This window comes from Desmodus rotundus, chromosome 2 (genome assembly GCF_022682495.2).
Source record: "Desmodus rotundus isolate HL8 chromosome 2, HLdesRot8A.1, whole genome shotgun sequence".
Lineage (NCBI taxonomy): Eukaryota > Metazoa > Chordata > Mammalia > Chiroptera > Phyllostomidae > Desmodus > Desmodus rotundus.
Window position 1 is genome coordinate 146,493,814 of NC_071388.1, and position 12,454 is coordinate 146,506,267.

General features: G+C 37.1%; 1 protein-coding gene across 6 annotated transcripts in view; it reads right to left on the bottom strand.

Moving 5' to 3' along the window:
* Positions 1 to 5,737: 5,737 nt before the first annotated feature.
* CYTIP (cytohesin 1 interacting protein) overlaps positions 5,738 to 12,454 on the bottom strand; it is a 64,764-nt gene continuing 58,047 nt past the window's right edge. For all 6 annotated transcript variants that reach the window (XM_045187430.2, XM_045187428.2, XM_045187427.2 and 3 more), the window contains 2 exons: positions 11,724 to 11,790; positions 5,738 to 9,120 (listed from right to left, as the gene is read on the bottom strand). In XM_045187430.2, the coding sequence (XP_045043365.2) occupies positions 8,654 to 9,120; positions 11,724 to 11,790 (534 nt within the window). In that variant the 3' untranslated portion in view covers positions 5,738 to 8,653. The remainder of the gene's footprint in view (positions 9,121 to 11,723; positions 11,791 to 12,454) is intronic.

Consider the following 12,454-nt stretch of genomic DNA (forward strand, 5'->3'; position numbering starts at 1 on the left):
ACATTATATTTAGGCATCGTGTCTACCTAGGCTTCTCTTGGCTATAACAGTTCTCAGACTTCACTTGTTTTGATGACCTTGACAGTTTTAAGAAGCACTGGTTGGTATTTTGTAGATTTTCTCTTGTGATTTGTCTGATATTTTCTTGTTATTAGACACAGGTGTGGGCTTAGGAAGGAAGACCATAGACATAAAGTGCCATTCTCTCTACATCATATCAAATATACATTATCAGCATGACCTGTCACTGTTGATGTTGACCTTGATCACCTGGCTGAAATAGTGTTTGTTGGGTATCTCTGCTGTAGAGGTACCTTCTTTCTCTCCTTTCTATGCTGCACTTCATGGAAAGAAGCCACCATGTTTAAGTAATGGGGAACTATACTCCATCTCCTTGAGGGTGCAGTATCTACAAAACTTACTTGGAATTCTTCTGCATAGGAGATTTGTCTCTTCACCCCATTTATTATTTATTCAGTCATTTATTTATATTATTATACATGGACTCATGCATGGATATTTATGTTATATTTGGGTTATGATCTAATGCTCTTTTATTTATTTTGTTGCTCAAACTGTGGCATACATGGCCATTGGATGCTCATTCAGTTGGCTTCTGTGTCCCTTTGCTATATCCCCATCATTGTGAGATTTTGTTTTGTTTTTGTTTTTTAAATGCTTCCTTATATTCTGGCACTACAAAATACTCCATGCTCTTCTTGTACATTTTATGCCCCAGTCATAGAATCCGTCATTTCTCCAAGGAACCCTTGTTTCTTTTATTGGAGAGTAGAATTAGAAACCAAAATCTTGTTGTTAGGAGTACTCATTGCTACTAGGGTATCAATGCTTCTAAGACTTCTCAGCTGACAGAACAAATTAATATATGTGTGTTTATTATCCCATATATATAACATATTTACAGATATTTTTCTATGTAATCTGTATCTACATTAAAATAATATTGAATGCACGCTAATGTTTTCAACTCTAATCCATTTCCATATGGATTATTCTAGCCTCTCCCCTTGCTTGTCAACTCCCACTCCAACAATAAAAACCTAGCTCCCATCATCAATCATTCATTTACCAACAGTTGAATTCCAATATAGAGGTAAAATAGGATCAGAATGGTTAACTGGAACCCCATGGGAAACAACTTTTCTAATAGAGTACAATGTTTATGTTTAAGACTCTAATCATTTTCAAAGTTACTTAGCTAAGCTCCTTTTCCTTCTACTTTCTTAAGTAGGTTGTTTCATAATTAGTAATACAGTTAGTTTGTTTTTTCACATTTTGCATTCCATCCTGGGATTCCCCCAACCTACTAAGTGGGTTTTGGTAATTTGCATATATTAAGAGTCATGCTTTGTACCACAAAGTTCTATAGGTTTTCACAAATGCATAGGGTTATGTATCCATGATTACAATATACACAATAGTTTTACCACTCTTTTCTCAGTCCTTATACGCTGCCATAACACACCACAGACTGGATTGCTTCACCAACAGAAACTTACCTTCTCACAGATCTGGATGCTCATTCGGGTTCCAGTCCAAGATCAAATTTCCAACAGAGTTCAGTTTCTGGTGAGATTTTTCTTCCTGGCTTTCAAATGGCTATTTTGTCTCCAAATGACCATCCTTAACCCAAAGATTCTGCTAGGCAGTTAGCTTCCAAAACTGTGAGAAAATAAATTTCTGTTGTTCAAGCCACTCATTCTGCAATATTTTGTTTCAGTAGCCCCTGCAGACCAAGACAACTCTGTAAAACTTGCCAGTGTTCCATCTATTTAACCTTCTACACACACACACACACACACACACACACCACTCTACCCTACACTCAAACCCCTGAAGACAACTGGTTTCCTTACTATTCTATAGTATTATCTCCTCTGGAATGTCATATGAATGCAATCATACAATACAAAGCCCTTTCAGACTAGCTTCTTTCACTTAGCAGCAAGTATTTAAGATTTATCATGTCTTTTCCTGGCTTGATTGCTCATTTCTTAGTGATTAAGTAATATCCTATTGTATGGATATACCACAGTTTGTTTATTCATTAACCTATTAAGGGATATTTTAGTTGTTTCCAATATTTGGTCATTATAAATAAAGCTGATACAAATATTTGTGTGTGGGTTTTGTGTGAAAATAAGTTTTCAAATCAGTTAGGTAAATAGCTAGGACCATGACTGCTATATCATACTAACCATATGACTTTGTAAAAAACTGCCAAAATGTCTTCCAAAGTGGCTGCACTGTTTTTTATTGCCACAACAATGGAAGAGCTTTCCTATTGCTTGGCATCTTTGCCAGCAGTTGGTATACACAGCTTTCTTGTTGTTGTTGAGATTTTAGTCATCCTAATAGCCACATAGTAATATCTCACTGTTGTTTTAATTTAAAAATTCCCAGTGGCAAATGATTTTGAGCTCTTTATTGAACGTATTCACCATCTATGTCATCTATGTATCTATCACCTTTGGAGTTGTGTTTATTCAGATCTTTTGAACATATTTTAATTAGGTTGTTTGTGTTTTTTTATTTTAAAGTTTCTTTTCATAGTTTGAATACAAGTTCTTTTACAAGTGTGTTTTGCAAATATTTTATCCAGTCTGTGACTTTTCTTTTGATTCTCTTAAAAGTATCTTTCTCCAAGCAGAAGTTTTAAATTTTAATAAAGTCCAATCTATCAACTTTTTTTTCATGAATCATACTTTCAGTGTTTCTAAAAATTCATCACCAAATCCCAATGACATCTAGACTTTCTCCTATGTTTTCTTCTAGAAGTCTTATAATTGTATGTTTTACATATAAGTCTATGATTCAACTCTGAGTTAATTTTGTGAAATGTGTAAAGTTTTGCATATGGATGTCCAATTGTTCCAGAATCATTTGTTGAAAACCCTATCCTTTCTTCATTTAACTGCTTTTACTCCTTTGTCAAAGATCAGTCACTGACTATATTTACGTGGGTCTATTTCAAAGCACTCTGTTATGTGTCAAATATCTACATATCTATTTGTTTTTGCCAAACCATGCTGCCTTAAGTTTGTAGATTTATTGAAAGTCTAGAAAGTGGGCATTGTGATTTCTCCAACCTCTTTTTCCACCTTCTCCTCTTCCAGTTTTACATTGGCTATATAAGGTCTTTTGCCTTTCCATAAAAAATTTAGAATCAGTTTGTCAACATCTACAACATAGTTTGCTGGTATTTTTATTAGCATTTTACTAAATCTATAGGTTAAGTTAGGGAGAACTGACATCTTAACTACTGAATCTTCCAATCCATGATCACAGAGTATCTATTTATTTATTTATTTAGATTTTCTTATATTCATTTCATCAGTTTTAGTGATTTCCCTACATAGATCCTGCATACACACACACACACATACATATTGATTGTATCTAAGTATTTCATTTTGAGGGTAAATGGCATTATTTAATTTCAAATCATAGTTGTTCATTGCTAGTATACAAGAAATCACTTGACTTTTGTATAATAATCTGTATCTTGTGACCTTGCTATACTTACTTGTTAGTTCTAGGATTTTTGTTGTTTTTGGTTCTTCAGGGTTTGCCACATAGAGAACCATGTCATTTGCACAGAAAGACAGTTTTATTTCTTCCTTCTCAGCTTATATGCCTTTTATTTCCTTTCCTTCTCTTAGTGTATTAACTAGGATTTCTAGTGCAATGGTGAATAGAAGTAGGGAGAGGATATCCTTGGTTTGTACCTGATCTTAGAAGGAAAGCATCCAGTTTCTTACTATTATGATATCAGCTATCAGGTTTTTTGTAGATGTTCTTTATCAAGCTTTGAGAGATTTATCCTCTATTCTCTTAGGAATAAAGGATAAATCTCTATTCTTTGTTCCTATGTTTTGTATTTGTTCAAACTGCTTTATTTCTTAAGTTATGACAGTTCTGTTATTTGCCATATCTCCAGACCTTTGCTCATCATAATTCATTTCCTTTTATGCTTTGTAATTTTGATTATGAGTTTCATTTTGTTTGTTTTTTTGGAATTCCTGTCTTCTGCTCATAAAGACACACTAATATAGAAACGATAAAGTCCAGCATGCCAATCACTATACATTCAGATTCCCTGAGCAGTATTTGAAAGCAAGTAACTAAACCCTAATATTCTTTTTTTTCTTTTTTTACTTTATTTTTATTGTATACACTATTCTAGAGGTTCCCATTTCCCTCCCCTTTGCCCACCTCTCCTTCCCCCTCACCCCCCCTTTCCTCTGGCCGTCACCACACCATTGTTATCTTTGTCTAGGGGTCATGCCTATATGTTCTTTAATATTCTCTTAAGATCTTCTGTCATTTCATGCACTGGAAGACAAAGTTGGGAGTTATTAACAGATCTGGATTCAGTTTCCTACTCAGCTTTTTGGCTAGTTATACAATCTTGACCAGGTTATTTAATTTCAAAGATCTATAATCTCGCCATTTCTTTATAGAACAATTTAAAATGGTAACATTTACCATTTATTTTTTTAATTACTTTATTGTTGTTCAGTTACAGTTGTCTGCATTTTCTCCCCACCACTGCCACCCACCTCAACCAAACGCACCTCCCTCCCTTGCTTCCACCCCCTTGGTTTTGTCCATGTGTCCTTTATAGTAGTTCCTGAAAACCCTTCTCCCCACTGTCCCCTCCCCCCTCCCCTCTGGCTATTGTTAGATTGTTCTTAACTTCAATGTCTCTGGTTATATTTTGTTTGCATTTATTTTTACTCAAAAAAGTTTAGAGACACTTATTATCTTTATATTATCAAATTTGTGAACTCCTTGGATGGTGCTGATCTCCACCTCCTGATATTCATGCCATTGCCTAATCCTTGCTTCCTGTAGCTGACAAAGAGGACGTGGCAGCTAATAGGCTGTCCCTCTGCAGTTTTGGCAGCTAATAGGCTGTCCCTCTACAGTTATGTTCTGCTATGTGGCAGAAGTGATGGGATGCCACTCCTGTAGTTACACTGCTATTATTTAAGAGTTTGTCTTGCTTGCAGTCTTTGCTTCCACTGTTGGTTTTATAGCAAGCTGCTATGAATCTTATGGCTACAAGAAAATGATTCTGACAACCAGAGGGAGTTTAGTAGTAAATCCTTTTCCCAGTTAATCCTCCAGGCAAGAACTCAATCCTGGGTGACACCTTGATTGCAGCCTTGTGAGATACTGAGAAGATCCAGCTACTCTTTGCCCATACTCCTGACCCACAGGCTTTGAGATAATGTTTTAAGCCTCTAAGTTTGTAGTAATTTGTTAAATAACAATAGAAAGCTAGTGTAAGTGCAAAACCTCAAATAATAGGCAGTACCTTCTGAGAACTATAAGAGGTTCAAAGAGGTATCAAGCATTCAACCCAGATTTTTAGTTTTTATTTTATTTTATTTTTTACAGAGAGGGGAAGGGAGAGAGAATGAGGGGGAGAGAAACACTGATCCATTGCCTTCCATAAGCACCCTGACCGAGGATTAAACCCGCAACCCAGGCCTGTGCCCTGATAGGAATCCAACTTTGACATGTTTGTTTGTGGGAAGACCCCCGCCAACTTAGCCACACCAGCCAGGGCTTACCCTAGATTTTTAAAAATTTGCATTTAAACCAACCATTTCATTTAAGGTAGGTGGGGAAAGAGCTACTGATAGAGATGAGAGAGAGAGAGAGAGAGAGAGAGAGAGAGAGAGAGAGAGAGAGAGAGAGAAAGGTCTGACACGGAACAATAGCATACTTTATTTCAGAACCATAACAAACTTTTTATTGCCCATAGTTCTGTAGGAAATGGATATAAATTACCAGCAATTTTGTGATCTAAAGAATTCAATCATTGTTATGTGTTATTTACTGTCCTTGGATTATATACATCCATAAATACTTATGCTTTATGATCAGTGCACATAAACTGTGTCCACATTTGATTTCCTCAGCACAAATGATAATTTTAATACTGTTTGCATCAAGCAACTAAGACATAAAAGTATTACAAAGTACAAAGTGATGAATAAAATTTTATCTCAAAAAATATAATTTCCACCTGTTTGACATGGTGATGCTCCTTTAACCACATGACCAAAGCAATTTCCAATATCCATGATTCAAATCTGGTTTAGCAGTGCTGTCCTAGAACATGCATTTCCATAACAAATCATCAATTAATGAAATTCACCAGCCTTACATATATGACAAGTTTGGGGGTTAAAAAAACACTTCACTTTTCAATTCTTTTCTTGGCAAATTGCATCAAAGTGAGTCATTGTTGCATCAGATCAGAGAAATGAAAGCCAAAGCCCTATTGAGACCACATTGAGTCTGAAAAATTATTTTGTGAAAATTTACCCACATTTCCACTAAATAGCTAGTTTTCTCACAACTTGTGAACACACAAAATTTGTCATACCCTTCTTTCCTGTACTTTGGTTTAAAAAGTGCTTTTCTTTATTTCCAGAACAAAGCTAACTCTTGACACTAATTCTTTGTATCACAAACTATAGCGGAACTGGCTCTGCCCCCTTCCTGTGCCTCCTTGGGCTTGCTGTTTGCTATAAGAAACAAGCATTGCACTACATTCAGTACTAAAAGCCACAAGAAAAGTAAGTGACCTGTGGTCTGCTCTCCCAGACCTGGGGTAGTTCTCAAATCATTGTTCACATTGTAGAAGACTTTAAAGTCATCTTTCTTCAAATATATGTGATATTTCTTCCCCCTGAACTCCATGAAGTAGGATTAACAGAAAATGCTGTATTCATGCAAGCGTATCTTTAACATGATAATTCTAGTCTATGATAAGAAATAAGCACTATCAGTCAGCACAACCCATGTGCAAGCCTTTGTTGAAAATAAATGTATTGCTCACCACACAGTTATAAATGTGCCTATATTGGAAAACTTGTTTATGGAGACCAGGAGAATCACCCTAAATGTGTGTCTGTTTTCCTCTTTACCAAAGACAATATCCTTAGTCCAAGCAGTATCTACAATTGCACATTTTATGTATTCTTGCAGGGGTGGGGGGTGGGGAGTCCTGTGGCCTGTGGTGATAACTACACATAACCGGCAAAAGAGTAAATAATATCTAGGGAGACAAAGATAACAGGCTAGAGCCAGGAAGAACTGGCTTCCAATTTCAGCCCTGACACTGGCCAGGGGAATTTCTCCGAATTTCTGCTTCTTTATCTGTATGCCTAACCCCTATCTACACGGTTATTTCAGGGATCACATGAAAATCATTTTTCACCTACTGGGCACTCCGTAAACGGCAGGCAGGACTGCTATTGTTCTGTGAAATGTGGTGCGCTCTGCTTTTCATATCAGTGATTCTCAAGCAGAGCCCACAGGATGTTTCTGAGTTCAAAGAATTAAGAGAGCAGGTCTCAGTTATAAATTTCTTTCATTTTTATTTTATTATTTATTTCTTACCCTACAGGCTCCCTTACCCTCTCCTCCATTTTTTCTCAAATGACTCACTCTTCACTCAGTTTGTTTAAGTGTAGCAGTTCTACTCAAAGTCAGCTGTGAGATGTCTGTGTTTCTCCCAAACATGCGTGTGCGTGCACACACACACAACTTAAAGCCAGGAAGGCCTACTTGCTGCATTGTCTGGTTTACCTGCTCTGGAGTATATGGAGTATATGAGCAGCTGTATCACCAGAAGAGAAAAATTATGGACTTTAACGAGCATTGAATAAAAATGTGATTGACTGCTAGAAGTAATGTCATACCAACATAATTAATAGGCTAGAGAGTGTTAAAGCAATTACTATTTAAAATACATATATAAACTGAGGAGTAAGGTGAAAAAATCTACGGGAGGAAAAACCTTTCTTGACTCTAAGTTTTCAAATTTTAGATTTGTTTTTTAAAAATATCACAAAGCTGTAAGATCTTGAGAGGTCTATTCTTGTCATCAATATTTAGGCACAATAAAAAGTGAATTGAGTAAGAATACCATTCCCATCCATTTTCTTTAGGCTACCTATTTAAAAAAAACTTTATAATAATCTTCCTCTGCACCCACCTTAGACAATTTCTTTCCATGGATCTCATGAAACTTAAATCCTCATTTTAAATATAGTTCCTGCGTTATTTCCACAGTGGATGTGAAAAGGGCTGATGATCATCTTTGTTTACAATCCTTGATAAATTTCAACAGAAACATTCAAAATTGCCTATTTTTAAACCTCCCCAGAGTTTACTGAGTTTAAGCTAACATAAGTTTTGATACCTACCTATTAATCTACAGAAGGTATTCCAAATAATTATGTTGTCATTCTCTTATTTACACTTGACTCCAAAGTTCTCAATTTTTCACATGGACAATCTACAAAATAAATATTACTCTCGCCTTCACAGGCAGCATTAGAATGAGCAAGCACTTGTGCTAGTTTGTCATTTTATCTACTTACAACTTTATTTCCTTACTGTCTGCTTACAGCTTGAGCTGTTCTGGTTGAAAAATCAAGAAGCAAAAGTAATGATAGAAAAACTTTAAATAAAGGTCACTATTGCCATGAAATGGGAGGTCGGTTTTGCAATTCATTTGCACTTTCCCACTCAGCTGGGTGGAGTTGACCTAGAGAAGTCCAGAAATATTTATGAAATAAGCTCATAGGGAAGGCATCCCAGCCTGTCAGAAGCGACTCTCTTCCTCTTCCACAGGGCGGTGAAGGCCAGGGATGAATTTCAAGAGTTGTTTCCGGACACTGCCCTTTCTGCTTTTTCGGGGCAGGGTCCCAAACATGCTTGAGAAGTTGCTCTCCCACAAGGGGGACATGGACCCACTGCTGGCGGTGCTAATGTTCCGGTTCTTCCTCGAAGATGACCTCTTCAGAAAATCGTCCCCATCCTTGAGGAGAAAGCACTCGTCGTCCGTGCTCGTCTGCCGGCTGAAGGCGCCCTTGCTGGAGTCCTCCGACACGCACGTCTGGTAGCCGTCCTCGCTGTCCAGCGTCAGCGAGCTCAGCCAGCTCTTACAGCTGCTCTCACTGGACAAGCGGTGGCGGTCCGGGGGCGCTGGGCCTGACCCGGGCAAGTTCCCAAACAAAAGTGATTCATCCGTGTCCATGTTGTCCAAACTTGGGCAGTTAGCTGCGTCACCTGGAATGCAGAAAACAAAGTCTGCTGTGGGATGGCTCTGCCATCACTTCCTACAAGGAAATATACCAGTTTCCCTTCAAAGGGTATAAGAAATAGTAACGGCAAATAATAGTTTTCACTGAGCCTGACTTGCAGGAGTGAGTGACTGGTGATGAGGCCATCTGATAACCTTATGGGAGGATTCCCCGAACTATTGTTCCTGGCGAACCTGCCGTGGAAAAGGGTTCTATGATCAGGAAAATGGTGATGCTAGATTAAATAAACTTAAACAAGGGTCTTCATATGAGAGCAGTTCAGTTCTTCTGACTCTCTGCCAGTGTGACCTGTGCATTTCTAAAAGGAGCATTCCTTAAACTGAAGTGACTCTTCAACCTTTGACTAAAATTTACAGAAATGGGGTTCCAGAGAATATCCTTGGGGAAATGATGTCTTATGGATTTTCTCCATTTATTTCCTCTGATTTTTAACTACTATCTTTTAACAATTGTAAAGTTATTATAGTATCATTTGAAGTGTAGGGGAAACACAGTTATAAAACCTGAACCTGTATGTTCATTATAGAGAATTTAAAGGTGCTTAAAACAGAAAGGATATCATCCAACCTCAACACTCCAAGTTTCTTATTAGAATCTGTAATATTTGAATGCTCTGGAATGGTGCTGTACCCAGAGAACAGCCCTGCCCTCAAAAAGTATTAAGTCATTTGAAGAAACTGAATTTTATCTGCTTAGCTGAATGTTTTCACAACCTACGTCTGGGTTCTCCAAACTTAAATTTTGATTGCATGCTAACATCCTGTCCTCTCGTGCTTCTACACTGGCTGGTATACTGCTAAAAGGAAGGGGAGTGTCTGTAATACTGGCCTGAGAAAGCCCCCTGGATTCGAGTCACAGATCTAAAATGTTGGAGAAAAAAATAATTCCAGAAAGTTTCAAAAAGCAAAACTTGAATGTGCCATTGCACCAAGCACTATACTGAACCCACATAAATGAAGTGAATATAGGCATACCCTGCTGGAGCATATATATAAATATATGTTGTATGCAAATTCTACAGCATTTTGTAGAAGGTACTGGAGCATCCTCAGATTTGGGTATCCACAGGGGTGGATCCTGGCCCCAATCCTCCATGGATGCCAAGGATGACTGCAATTAGACTTCGACTACTTCAAGAAAAGTAATAGAACACTGCTCATTCAGAAACAGTTCCACTTTGTGTTGATTATTTCTACTGCTGCTCTCCTGTGTCCTTGGCTGACAGTGTAAAAGGAGACTTTATTTTCCTTTTGATCTGCAGGGTGGAGAATGACCAGCGCTCAGTGACTAATCATATTTTTTTTCCTTTTTGTTAATACAATCTACTTTATTTCATCTTGCAATGAGTTGATTAGAGAGCAACTGTTTTGTAGAATCATGCCCTGAATATTTATTCTAGGTCTAGAAAAAACTAAACTAAAGAAGAACTCCTTCAATCTCTCAAAAAACATGTACAGCAATGGCTTCATGAGGAGTCAGTCTCCTTGATTCTGAACTAAGGACCTCATCTCTACAAGGCCATTCCTATAGACTCCCAGAACGAAGCCCATCTCTACTCCAGAATGCTCAGAAGTGGAAGCAAAGTTTTTCCAAACCTTCAAGTCTACAGGAATCCAAGAGGTAGATAAATGTTGCACCTCTGTCTTGCTAGCAATCTTCACACCCCCCAAAATATCTATTATGAATTTTTAAAATAAGTTAAATACATAAAAAGAGAAATAGCTCATACATATGTTTGATTAAAAAACAACTTCAACACAAACCTCCAAGACATACATTAGTGTCTAATTAAAAATTAAATGTATCTTTTTCTGTAAACAGATTTTCATGTTGACAGACACCTAGGTTATAAATAGTGATTGTAGGCATGGTATTATATGAAGAAAATAAAACCTATATTTTACACCCACTTAGCTAGTGGTTTCAATGAATTATTTATATATATAAGTTCATTCTTCCGGTTACACTATTCACATAGCTAATGTCAAATCAAAAATTTTAAATTCACCTCTTCCTTTTAGATTGTACACATAGAAATAACCAAGAATTTACTGTTATAATGACCATTCACATTTCTGTCTTGGGTTTGGAGGCCATGAAGGAGCATTTCTCTCCACCAATGTAAACTACACAATTTGAACAAATGATAGGAGCTCTGCTTCAGAAGTGTGCTATCATTCCAGCTCAAGAGTTTCTCAGAACTCTCAAGCCCCTGAGCCACGAGCTTGCTCAGGAATTTCATTCACCTGTTGAAATCAGGCAATTGTTCCAACTGCTCGTCTAGAATCTCCAGGTGACTCTTGCAAATGTGGGCACACAGGTGTGTGTATGCATGGTTTCATGTGCACAAGTGTTGTGTGTATGGAGGAGGGGATGTGACTTGACTTATTCTCCTCTAAATATATACATTTCATTATATGTTTCATTACAAAAAAACACAACCTGGTATTCTTTATCCATGGCAGACAATTTTTTCTTGTAATGATGATAATCTCAAAGCCACTTAGAGGCAGAAATACTGAAAGGGTAAAATGTTAGTGTGGTTTCTGAACAGGAAATCATATTTACCATGAAGCAGGCGCTGTTCCTGTAACTGCAGAGTTCTGAACTCCACCCATTTCTTCTTCAGGTTTTGCTGAGAAAAAAAATTGTGCAAATTATTAGGAAACCTCAGTGAAGATAGCAATTTACTTCTAGGTGTTGAGATTTGTCATTAAAATTTTTCCTTTCTCTCTAGCACTAAAAACCCCTCCCGTTCATTTGAAAGATTTTTTTTCTGTATAAAAGGGGGATATTGGGAATACTATTTTCTCAAGAAATAATCTAGTAGCACCAATAAGCTGAAACAATGACGTCATTTCAATAGAAACAATAAAAACAGTAGACAGTAGAAACACTGGCATGTATTCATTTTTCATTTAAAAAGTATTATAGAACCAATCCAAGATTGCTTGGATCTGTGTCCATTTACTCTCTGTTCAGACAAGGATCTCCATTCTGGGCTCCCCTCATAGGCAGGATGAAATGCAGGAGAAAGACAAAAACAGAACCTAATCGCTGGAATTATCATGAGGATTAAATGAGTTAGTAGGTATAAAATGATTAGAACAGTGACTAGATCTTAGTAATTGCTCAGTAAACACCATCCTCATCCTCTAAGCCTGGAGCACTAAAGGTCTTTTCTGTTAGACATATTGTTACTTTCTACAATGAAAAGGGGAAGAAAATCTTAGAGGCTTCCTTGGAAGGCTAAACTTAGAGGTTTCCTTGGAAGGCTAAACTTAAAACATGGCTAAGCA